General features: G+C 54.5%; 1 protein-coding gene across 1 annotated transcript; it reads right to left on the bottom strand.

The window, feature by feature from the left end:
* Positions 1-9,372: 9,372 nt before the first annotated feature.
* On the bottom strand, positions 9,373-10,128 carry LOC148596296 (uncharacterized). The gene is made up of 3 exons (XM_088524150.1): positions 9,997-10,128; positions 9,577-9,750; positions 9,373-9,483 (listed from the first exon to the last, which is right to left on the bottom strand). Exons 1-3 carry the CDS (start codon positions 10,126-10,128, stop codon positions 9,373-9,375), a joined length of 417 nt encoding a protein of 138 aa, XP_088380276.1.
* Positions 10,129-12,789: the final 2,661 nt, after the last annotated feature.

Here is a 12,789-nt window from a genome sequence, read left to right as displayed (position 1 = left end):
CCGCTTTCTCTTCTTTCCTGTTACATTACAGAGCTGCTTCAGGCTTCAGAGTGAACCTAAACATAACTTATTTTGTCCACACCACTGTGCCTCTGCACAGCTGATGTCTGCTCTCTGTCTGCTGCCAACAGCTAAGCTTTGCCAGCTCGTCTTTAAGCTCGTGGCTTCCTATGAGTTCAAAATGGCCAAGTACTGTTCTCCTTGGAACAGCACATAAACACAGACTGCAGACATCCACGTGCATCTGTGTTTAAGAAAATGCCAGCAATCTGCTCAGATGCACGTGCTGTTATTGAACTGCACACATGACTCTAATCCACAAACCCAGGGCTTCATATTAGATCCTGTGAAAATGAAAGGGCAGGAGTAGCTTACAGAGGCAAAGCTGTGCAGCTCTTTCTGAAGAGCTTCGATTTTAGCTGTCTGTTGGTGAGCTCTGCCTTCCAGCCTCCCATTCTCAAGTTCAAGCCTTCAAAGGAAACATAGGTCTCAGTATGGGAACCCAGTGGAGCACAGACACCCACTCCAAACTGTGAACTGACGGTATCTCAAGCAAACACCTCCCTCCAAATCCCAGATTTGCTTGCTCTCAAGCAGCAAGCTAACCCCGTTGCCTTTACACCCTCCCACAAAGCACAGCCTTGCTTCACTGTGCCAACTCCTTACCTTTCCACTTTGTCTTTCAGCACTTTTAGGCTCTCCATTTCCAAGCAGGCCTTCTTGCATTCTTGCAGTTGCTGAGACAAAGCCAATGCTTCCCTTTGCTTTTCTGCCAGGGCTCTCTTCAAATTCTGAACACACCGCTCAGACTGGAGAAGCTGCTCTTCCAGCTCCTGCAACTGTCAAACCAGGACCCACGCTAGTCAGCTTCCTCTTCACACACTCAAGGCACCTGCTTTCACTCGCAGGTCACCTCTGAAAAACCCTGTTGCTTCGTCCTCTTTCATACTGGCCTCTCCCATCCCGCTGCTTGTTCATTGGTTACAGGGGAAAACAGGGTTGTCAGGGTCCTCGGGCTAGTCACAGCCTTTGCCTACCTTGCCTTTAACCCTGGCCAACTCCTTTTGCAACTGCATTTTCTCCTCCTCCAGCTCCCGGCGAGCACGCGTGGCAGCTTCCAGCGAGGCTTCGGACAGCGCCTGCTTTCTGCGGGCATCGGCGAGCTCCTGCTCCAGCTCCCTGACCCTGCCCTGATGGAATAAGGACACGCATCGCAGGAAAAGCCTTGCACCGTGCACTGTGCTTTTGCTTTTCCTGTTACATTACACGACTCTTCCGAGAAGTAGCTCCCCAAAGGACTACTATGTTTCTTCCCCTTCTCCCATCACCCAGACCTTTCTCAGGCATCTCCCTACCCCTCACTCCTACCCCCGCCTTCATTCCCTTCCAGCCATTGTCAGACTCTGGACAAAAGTCTCTCTCCACCCGAGAGCCACACTTGGACCAGGCCTTTTCACACACACAGAATGAGGCAAACACTCTGCAGAGCAGCACAGTGCACACTTGTGCACCGTGTCCATTTGCAGGCAGACACTTCCCCTTCCACAGCACACTCCAAGGCCACGCAATCTCTTCTCTAACTGTCCACACACACACACACAAGTAGGCTCAGGAGCTCATGAAAAGGAAAGGTCAGGAGTCGCTTACAGAGGCAGAGCTGCGCAGCTCTTTCTGAAGAGCTTCCACCCTGGCAGTCTCATGGCGCGCTGTCACCTCCAGCCCTGTTTTTTCAAACTCAAGCCTTCAAAGGAAACATAGGGCTCAGTATGGGAACCCCACAGAGCACACATACCCACTCCACACTGTGAACTAACAACATCTCAAGCAAAAGCCTCCCTCCAAGTCCCACATTCCCTTGCTGGGATGCAGCAAGGTAATCCCGTTGCCTTTACACCAGCCCACAAAGCAAAGCCTTGCTTCACTCTGGCACTTCCTCACCGTCCAACTTTTTCCCTCAAGAGCTTTATGGTGAAGAGCAGTGTGCCACGTTCTTGCTCTTGCGGGGAAGCAGCCATTGATTCTCTTTGCTTCTCTGCCAGGGCTCTCTTCAACTCCTCAACAGACCGCTCAGACTGGAGACGCCGCTCTTCCGATTCCTGCAACTGTCAAACCAGGAACCATGGGAGTGAGCTTCATCTTCAGCATCGTACACACTGCTTTGACTCCCAAGTCAAATCTCCCAAACTCTGGTGCTTCACCCTCTTTCCTATTGACCTCTCCTGTCCCCATCCTGATTTTCTACAAGCAGACAGCTCCGACTGACAAGGGAAAAGAGCGCTTTCTGCAGCTCTCAAACTACACTGCCCTGCACAGCACAGCACATGAAGAAGAGCACGTCGTTCCGCTCAAGGCTCCACCGCCCTCATGGGTTACGGCAGTGCGGAACTACTGACTTCATCACATCTCACTTGTACCTGTGCTCAGAATGCTGCCTTGTCCTTCTCATCATTTACAGAGGAAGAACAGCCCTGTTACGCTCATTATTGTTGTTATGGCATTTGCCTACCTTGCCTTTAACCCTGGCCAACTCCTTCTGCAGCTGCCCTTGCTCTTCCTCCAGGTCCTGGCAGGAACGTGGGGCAGCTTCCAGCAAGGCTTCTGCTGGCGACTGCTTTTTAGGAGCATCAGCAAGCTCCTCACCCAGCTCTCCAATACTATCCTAATGAAATAGTTACACACATAGGAAGAAAAAGCTTGGAGCACGCACTATGCATTTCTAATAAGGCACTTGCTATGAGAGCTCGGACATTCCCAGACCCTGCTTCCTCACAAGCCCCGTGGAGCAGCTTGCACACAGCTAAAGCTGTTCCAGTTCACTGGAACAAACGTGTGGCAGAAGCAGCCAAAGAAGGAGCAGAGCCTCCTCGGTGCAGGGCCCACACCCAGAGCAACCTCCTGAGAAGATCCCTCCACGGGGAACCCACTGTGCCCCCCGCTGAAAGCACCTCAGAATCCCAGGGAGAATCGTTGTCCTCCTCCGGCTCCGCTCCTGCTGCCGATGGAACATCTGCAAGGGAAATAAGGAAGGGCACACCATGAGTGCTTCTCTCACTCTGCTGCTCTCCTCCATCAGGCAACACCCACAGCCAAGGGACAGATAATGCTGTTACTAGAGTGTTTAAAAAAAAAGAAGAAAAAGCAGCGTCATTCAAGAGCATCCTCACTCTGAACCGCACCACTGTGTTCTCACCCTTCCTCCCGCATGCTCACACAGGCAGGAAGTCACCACGAAATAACACTCCTTGCAGTCCAGCACTTCCACAAAACATCTTCCTCACTTGACCTTCCCCTCTGCCCTGGCATTTGCTGGCAAGGGCAGAATTGGGGCTTTCCCATCTCAGCAGCAGCTCATCACCAGCATTCACTGACTCAGACCAAGGAGCAAACAAACACAGGGGCTCAACGCTTCTGAACTCACCTCTACTAACAGGGAGGGCTGCTGCAGCATTTGCAACTTGAGGACCACCTGCTGCTTCCTCCCCATCCCGTGCAGGTGATTCCTCCTGAAAGAGGCCGGCCAAAAGAGTTGGAAGGAACAGAAAGAAGCACCCGTTGCACAGGAAAGGGCACCGTGCAAAGTACTTCTATTCCCTGTACCTGTACAGGGAAAAACGTTCTCACTTTTCTTTTACAAGGCCTGCACTCCTCCCTTAGGAGGATGTTTCTGTGCACAGCAATAACCAGTCTCACAGACATGCTGTTCCTCTTCAACAGAGACTCTCAGAAGTGCAGCCTGGACACAGGCTGAGCCTACATTCACCTACATTCAAATATGCAGGAGCACACACACCCTTTCCCCCGCTCCTCTGCAACAACAAAAACCAACAGAAAGCACCTCAGAATCCAAGAGGGAGTCTCCGTCTTTCTCCTGCTCCGCTCCCGCTGCCAAGGAAACATCTGCAAGGGAAATAAGGAAGGGCACACCATGAGTGCTCCTTTCACTCTGCTGCTCTCCTCCGTCAGGCAACACCCACAGCCAAGGGACAGATAATGCTGTTACTAGAGTCTTCAAAAAAAGAAGAAAAAGCAGCGTCATTCAAGAGCATCCTCACGCTCAGCCGCACCACTGTGTTCTCACCCCTTCCCCAGCCCTTCTCTGCAGCAGAAGTCGCCCAAGCCCAGCAGGACAGCTCACACAGCTACAACCAACAGCCAACAGAGGGGCAGCGAGCACCCAAACGCGGCTCTGCAAGGCCGGAGTCCTGGAGGAGGGAGCCGTGCGGGCAGCTGCTCTCCCAAACTCGCGCTCCAGAGTCTGGCACCCACAGTCCATTCGCATCGCAACGGAGGGGTCCTCAAAGCACTACACAAAATATCCCCACGTGCGCAGCGAGTCACCAAGAAACAGTGCTCCTTGCACTCCAGCACTACCACAAAACGCCTCCCTCAGCTGACGTGCCCTCCGCCCTCTCCTTTGGTGGCAAGGGCAGAATCGGGGCTGCCCCGTCTCACAAGCACGGCACCGTTTCCATGCATTGGCCCTCACAGCCACCAAACAAGACGTGGCCTTCAACGTGCCCTTCAACTCACCTCGCACACAAGCTGGGGCTCCTGCAGCGTTTGTATCCTGAGGACCATCAGCGGCCTCCTCTCCATCCCTTGCAGGTGCTTCGTCCTGAAAGAGGCCAGCCAAAACAGTTGCAAAGAACAGAAAGAAGCACTCCCTGTGCAGGCAATAGACACCCTGCAAACTACTTCCCTCTACCCACACAGGGAAAAATGGTCTGACTTCCTTTCTTTGAGGCCTGCAACTCCTCCCTTGAGAAGACGTTTGAGTAGACAGCAGTACCCAATGTCACATATGTGCTCTTCTGCTTCTGAAGAGACCCTCACAAGCGCAGCCTGCGCACAGTCTCAGCCTGCCTTCACCCACGTTCCAATACCCAGGAGCACACACACCCTTTCCCCTCTCCTTTGCACCAATGAAAACCAACAGTTGCCTGCTTTTCAGTAACCTTAGTCCAACTCCGCCTCTTTCCTCCCTTGCACTTTTTTACCCAAAACAGCGCTCCAAGTCAAAACCCACGTTATTGCTGTTGGGCTTCTTACTTGGCTGCAGGATTCCATACACTGTCCTTTTCATGGATACTTTGGCAAAGAAACAGCAACCCCACCAAACTCTTGCAGAGCCAGAATCTGGACCCTTTGAGTATTGCACTACAAATCCCATGCAAGGGCCACTTGCTATGAGAGCTCGGACATTCCCAGACCCTGCTTCCTCACAAGCCTCGTGGAGCAGCTTGCACACAGCTAAAGCTGCTCCAGTTCACTGGAACAAACGTGTGGCAGAAGCAGCCAAAGAAGGAGCAGAGCCTCCTCGGTGCAGGGCCCACACCCAGAGCAACCTCCTGAGAAGATCCCCCCACGGGGAACCCACTGTGCCCCCCGCTGAAAGCACCTCAGAATCCCAGGGAGAATCGTTGTCCTCCTCCGGCTCCGCTCCTGCTGCCGATGGAACATCTGCAAGGGAAATAAGGAAGGGCACACCATGAGTGCTTCTCTCACTCTGCTGCTCTCCTCCATCAGGCAACACCCACAGCCAAGGGACAGATAATGCTGTTACTAGAGTGTTTAAAAAAAGAAGAAAAAGCAGCGTCATTCAAGAGCATCCTCACTCTGAGCCGCACCACTGTGTTCTCACCCTTCCTCCCACATGCTCACACAGGCAGGAAGTCACCACGAAATAACACTCCTTGCACTCCAGCACTTCCACAAAACATCTTCCTCACTTGACCTTCCCCTCTGCCCTGGCATTTGCTGGCAAGGGCAGAACTGGGGCTTTCCCATCTCAGCAGCAGCTCATCACCAGCATTCACTGACTCAGACCAAGGAGCAAACAAACACAGGGGCTCAACGCTTCTGAACTCACCTCTACTGACAGGGAGGGCTGCTGCAGCATTTGCAACTTGAGGACCACCTGCTGCTTCCTCCCCATCCCGTGCAGGTGATTCCTCCTGAAAGAGGCCAGCCAAAAGAGTTGGAAGGAACAGAAAGAAGCACCCGTTGCACAGGAAAGGACACCGTGCAAAGTACTTCTATTCCCTGTACCTGTACAGGGAAAAACGTTCTCACTTTTCTTTTACAAGGACTGCACTCCTCCCTTAGGAGGATGTTTCTGTGCACAGCAATACCCAGTGTCACAGACATGATGTTCCTCTTCAACAGAGACTCTCAGAAGTGCAGCCTGGACACAGGCTGAGCCTACATTCACCTACATTCAAATATGCAGGAGCACACACACCCTTTCCCCCGCTCCTCTGCAACAACAAAAACCAACAGAAAGCACCTCAGAATCCAAGAGGGAGTCTCCGTCTTTCTCCTGCTCCGCTCCCGCTGCCAAGGAAACATCTACAAGGGAAAGAAGGAAGGGCACACCATGAGTGCTTCTTTCACTCTGCTGCTCTCCTCCATCAGGCAAGCCCCAGCGAGCAAACACACAGCAGGACCCGTGTTTACTAACTCACCCTTCTCACCAGCCACTGATCCTGCAGCATCTTTATCCTGAGGACCACCAGCACCTTCCTCTCCATCCTTTTCAGACGATGCTTCCTAAGAGAGGTCAGGAAAAAAAAAAAAAAGTGTTGCAAAGAACAGAAAGAAGCATCTTCTGCAGCGGCAATTCACACTTTGCAAAATGCTTCATTTCCCTGGGTTACTACACAGGAGAGTTCTCTCTTGTCTGCTGCAAAGAAAGGCCTGCAGGTTTTCCACAGGAATGCCTTTGGGCAGACAGCAATAGCCAGCACCACAGACATGCTGCTCTGCCCCTCACAAGCATGGCCTAGACACACTCTGACTCCAGCTTCAACAACACGGTGACACGCACGAGCACACTCCCCATCTGCCCCTTCTTTTCACCCAGGACAAGCAACAGCTGCCTGCTTCTCCAACAGCCTTAGTCCAGCTTCCCTCCCTTTCCTCACGGGCACTCTTCAACCCACTAGCACATCTCCCTGTGCTGCAGTAGCTCCTCGCAGACGGCATCTGCGACACTCTCTCAAAGCTCACTGACAAGAGGGCAACCAGGAGAAGAAGGAAATCTTGCCTGCATCTCCAGCACTGCAGGGTGCCTTCCAGCATCATCCTCGGAATCCTCAGAATCGCTGCACAGTCCCAGTGCCAAACACCTCTTCTGCAGGAGAAACAGCAAAAATAAAGAGACATCATCAGAGGGGAAACAGGCAGCGGGAGATCAGGCGCACGTGAGCCTGGAATGCCATTCCCATGTGCCAGGAGACAAAGACACCGGCTACAGGAGCTCCCTGCTGAGCACACTTGAGGAACCTCACAAGGAGGACAAGAGAGCCAGGGGATGAAGCATCTCAGCACACTTGGAACAATAAATGCCTTTCTCCCACATCAGTCACAATTCTACCACCCCTTTGTTCCTGGAAACCGACAGCAAGGTCTGCAGGACAAAGGAACAGGTAATCTAGGAGCTCATCAACTTTCATTCTCTAGAAATCTCACGCACATCAAGACTGTGCGGTCATTTCTCTTGTCACCTAGTGCTCTTCTGCCCCCGACCACCAGACTGCTGCGTGCTCTGCCACGGCTACCAGACTTGGAGGAAGTAGCTCACAGCAGCAGGAAGGGGGCCAGGCAGGAGACCGCTTTGCAGGAGCAAAGCCACCGCACTGCAAGCGCCCTTTCGCTCAAATCCACACAGCTCAGCCCTCCAAACCACTCACTCATTCCACAGAAATTCTGCCTCTTGGGCCACTTCACCTTGGCAGCTAAACGGCGTCTTTCTAATTCGGAGGCAGGAACGGAGTTGTCCTCGCTCTCCTCGTCATCAGTATCTTGAACGCTTGAAAAGTTAAGACAAGAAGGACTGTGTCTCTCTCCAGGCTCTCCTCTTCTGAGGCAGGGGAAAGGATTGGGGGAAAGCGCTTGTTCAAGCCTCACCATACAAAGCATTCACGGGAAAGCTCCTCTCCCACTGTGAAAACATTAATTGACACGATTAATTCTTAGCATGTCAGACCTTCAGAAGTCAACACGGCCCACAAGCACCTAACACAGGCACTTCTGCAGGCCACGCTGCAGGGGAACAGTCACACAAGACAGCAGGGACGAAAGCAGGCCCCAACCTGCCCTTGACTTCTCGCACCCTACTGAATTCTAACCCCCTTCCCCTCAAAGGACATTAGCAAAGAAAATCAACACTGCCCTTACATTTCCTTCTAAGCTTCCTCAACAAAATACTAGCATGGGACAAACACGCGTTGGGAGCAGACAGTTAGCAAACGCTGCGGGGCGCTGACGGGATAGGAAGCTAATGAAGTGCTCAACTACTCGCACCACACGCACACGCACACGCAGAGCCCCAGCAGTTCCTCCACGCTTAAGGATCCTACCTCCGCTGGCCGCAGCACAGGCGCCCGATGCAGAGGCAGCAGCTCCTGCTCCGGGAGGCGAGCTGAGTCCTGCCATGCCTACTGGGCCGCCTGCACGCGCCCTCTGCGCGCACTCTGCCAGCTCTTCACTAACGCTGCAGACAGGAAGAAAGGAAGGACTGTCACCAAAACCAACGGCATCCTTGTACACGGCTCTTCTAGGACACAACGAGCCACTGCTTCTCCACTGCTACGGCTATTCAGAGCCATCTGGCAAGCTGACACATACGGGCTAGTTACACATACCCACGCACACCCGCCCTTCCTGCTCCCCTTGCTACAGGCCCAGGGCGAGGGGAAGCGGCAGAAGAAAGGACCTCTGCATTTGGTCTCATGCGCTGCTCTGGGGAGGGCCTCGTATACACTCCACTTGCCCAAAGCACACTTTTCAGGCTCGCTATTGCTCACAGCTCAGCTCAGCACCACCAACTTGAAACCTGACCGAGCAGTCGGGGTGGAGTCAAGGAAAACCTCCCGGTTCACACTTGACACTACATGTTCCAGAACATGCCCTTTTGCCCAGCTTCCACAGACGTCTCCACACATCATTAAACCTTGCTGCTCTTAACAAGAGCGTCCATAAGCCAACACGCACATTCACACACCTTAGCAACTCTAACGTCACCTAAAGCACTTACCGAGCATGCAGAAAAGTCCTAGCATACTCCTCCGCCGTCCACCCAGCAACATCTTTCTGGGAAAGATCAGCACCATGGCGAAGAAGAGTGTCTAGGATGCTCCTGTTCCCAGTCGAAGCAGCCCGCATTAAAGGGGTCCTAGAGCATCCAAAAGAGGAGAGGAAAGCTCGGAGCCAACGCAGACATTTCACTCGCATGCCTTTCAGCCCTCTTTGCTCCCACAACAATTGCTTCCCCCTTTCCCACAGGCAGAAGCAAAGCAAAGGCAGCTACATGGAAGCACAGCACAACTCGGAAGGAACGGGGCCTCCGGACACGCTCTTCGGACAAGCCCTTCACCTGGCAGACTGGTCTCGAGCGTTCACATCAGCTCCTTTGCCAAGCAGGAACTCCACCATCTCGCCGTGACCACCCGACACGGCAAGGGCAAGGGGCGTGCAGCCCATCTGCAAGCATAAAGCGCCCCCAGTCAGAACCAAACAGCCAGGGAAAGCCACTCTCTCTTTCCGAGAGCAGCCTCACCCACATTCTACACTTACCTTATCCTTAGCCTCGAGAAGGGCGCTGTGCTCCACTAGCTGCCCTGCTAGAGAGGTGTTACGAGCAAGGACAGCCAGGTGAAGGGCAGTGTTGCCGGTAACGTCGGCAAGATTAGGGTTGGCACCACGCGCCAGCAGAATGGCCACGCATTCTTCTTGCTGGCACTGCACTGCCTGCAAGCAACACGGCAAAGAAAAGGAAGCCTTCCCAGCAACTACGTTTCCCTCCCTCAGCGCTCCCACAGCCGGCCAACCGCACAAAGCAACCCCGGCCTTCCCCGAGGAGGCAACGTGGGCCCATTCTGCGCCAATCGCAACACAGTCTCCACCTGTCCCAACATCACGCATCACCCCAGAGACGCAGCGCTCTGGGTGCAGCTTGGAAGCCCTCCCTCAACAGCTCTCCCGTGCTCCACGTACCTTCATCAGTGGAGATCTCTTGTAGCCGTCCCGCGCATCCAGCTTGCACTTCTTCTCCACTAAATAGGACACGATCTCCGAGTGCCCATTAGCGCAAGCGAGATGCAGGGGTGTCCTACAAAGGCAACACATTCCATTAACACGCACACACGCGCCGAGCTGCACACACCGCTCCTGCCTCTGTCCCGGGCCTAGGGCCACCGCTGTCCGCAGCCACAAGAGCAGCTTAGAAAGAGTCGCCCATTCCGGCAGCAACGGCAGCAGCTGCACACCCCAAGCCCAGAGGGAGGGGCTAGGAAAAGTCACCCCCACCCCACGCAGCACCCGCTTCCGCAGCTCCGCACCCGCTTCCCCTGCAAAGGGGCTCCTGCGCCCAGGCACAGCGGTCTGCCCACGCAGTCCCACGCTGCCGGGGCGCAAGCGGCTGCCCCTCCATCCCCTCTGCCCGCGCAACCGCCCGCTGCCTCCAACAGCACCACCCACGCTGCCCAGCAAGGACCACCCAGGCTTGGTTGGCCACCTCCAGCCTTCGCCAAGGCGCCCTGCGGCTTGCGCCAGCACCGCTTGCGTGGCAACAGAGTGCCGCACGCCGGGGGACCACGGGCTTTCCAAGAGCAGCACAGCAGCCTCGGGCGGGTGCTGCTGGGGCAGGGCCTGCCACCCGGCCTTCCCCGCAGCAGCCTCGAGCACACGCGCCCTCCACGCCCGGCCAGGCCCTCGCGAAGAGCCGGCAAAGCCCCGGCCGGCGCCGCCCCCCTCACCGCTTGGCCTTGTCGCGCCCGTCGAGGCCGCGTGTCGGCAGCCGCCGCAGCGCAGCCAGGTCTCCGCGGGCGGCCGCGCGGTTGCAGCTCGCTCAGCTCCTCCTCGCGAAGCTCGTAGCGAGCGCCCACGCAGGCCAGGGAAGCGCCGCCGGGGCGCCGCCGCCCACCCGCCCCTTGCCGAAGAGCGCCAGGAAGCGCTTCATGCTGCGGCGGGGACGCGGACACGGGCCAGAGAGAGACGGGCCCCGCCTCGGTGCGGGCGGTGGCAGAGGAGCCGAGCCCCGAGCAGGGGCCGCGGCCGGGACAGCTGCGGCGGGGCTGAGCCCCGGCGGGCTGCGGGAGCGGGGGGTCGCGGGCTCGGAGCCCCCGCGCCGGGAGCAGAGGCGCGCTCCGAGGGCCGGGACGCAGCGAGGCTCCCAGCGAGGCACGCGCCGACCGTCGCTCCGGCACTGGCGGCCGCAGCACTGAGGCCGCGCGGCGACGGCGCCAGGCGCAACAGCCGCGGCGAGGGCGTCACAGGGCGGCGGGGGTGACGCCGCGGGGTGACACTGCCACGCGCCACAGGCGGCTCCTCGACGTGGGGCTGCAGCGCACCCACAAGGGGCTGCGGCTCCCCGAGAAAGAGCACCGCCGCTGTTAGCTTGGTTGTCGCTCAACTATCTTTTTCATGTTCTCCTATGATTGTGAATCTGCTACTTGTTGTAGATCTGCCAGCGCTGCCAGTTATTATCATTAGTAGAAAATCATCTTTCATTTCACAAAAATCCCCATTTACGTCTTGTCGGTATTTACTCAACTGAATCGAGCAGAAAAGCAGAACCAGCCAAAAATAATAATAAAAATAATCCCCAGCCACGCTCATACTATAGATTGCGATTAAATGTTTGAAGTGCATGAGTAGGGTGGAGGTGTTAGTTTGTATATTGATATATGCCCTTCATGATGAGTCTGGATTTTACTACTTGTAGGACTGAGGCAGGAATAAGTTCGTGAGATGGGATGCTAGCCCGAGGTGCTCTTAGGCTACTGAACAGCAGCGGAATACTTCCATAAGATGTTTGAATGAAGATTTTTTCCCTCCACTTCTGCATGTGTACATGTTAGCAGGAGGAAAAATAGCAAAGCTTGTATTTGATAAAAGGAGCGCGCAGTTGGCTGTTGATTACGGTGCTATTAGTGGTCCATATATACCAAGAAGACACTCAGAACAGGTACTGGGACTGCTGTCATTATCACTGATGAGGAAGGTCACCTCTCTTTTTGCGGTGAGGTTGCAAGTCTTTAATTGCGCCTGCTCCTGTCCAACAGTGCCTTACAAGCCATGTATAAAGCTGATACTGTGTGGTTAGCCGGTAAGTATTACCTGCCATAGTGCTAGAGATAGAAACTGGGCTCTGTGCAACGGAACTCGAAGCCTGTGTCTCAAGTTCCTAAACGAGGACTCCAGAGGGAGCAGCCGTGTTCCCCCCTCAGGGGAAGAGGAAGCCTCTCTGGTGTGGGGGATAGAGATCTTTCTCTTGGGGATGTAATTGAAGTGGCCACCAGATAAGCACTGGCTTCTCACTTACTTGGAAATCATCCTTAAATTCAAATGTACATTACTGTTCCAAATGAATGGGATTCTTCTAATCGGGACTTTTTTTTTGGATGCACACATTGCTAGGACATCCTGCACACTGCATTCTTTAACTACTAAATTAGCTCTTTAGCTTTGAAGGCCAGCTAGCAGTGTGAGTGTATTGTTCACACGGTCATTGAGCATTCCCAGATTTTTGCAGCCACACCCTGACAGATGTCCAAATCTCTCTGGAATTACTGGAAGCAACCAGGAGGCTGTCATCTCCACATTGCTCTTGGTCTTAGCTTAAGGCTACAGGTGCCTCCTAAACCACAGCAGGGTTTGCTGCGTCCTCACAGTGGATGTGCCATCAAGCACTGCCAGTCCAGACCAGCTTTCTTCTCAAAGTTCAAACTAGCTTATTTTTATGAAGACTGGGCCATTTTGGAGCTCTTTTTGTACACCACATGTTTA

Source organism: Tinamus guttatus, unplaced genomic scaffold (genome assembly GCF_059628265.1).
Source record: "Tinamus guttatus ecotype Peru unplaced genomic scaffold, ASM5962826v1 Tinamus_guttatus_pri_ptg000018l, whole genome shotgun sequence".
NCBI lineage: Eukaryota > Metazoa > Chordata > Aves > Tinamiformes > Tinamidae > Tinamus > Tinamus guttatus.
The sequence above is the reverse complement of the archived record's forward strand: the minus strand, read 5'-3'. Positions and strand labels throughout refer to the sequence as shown.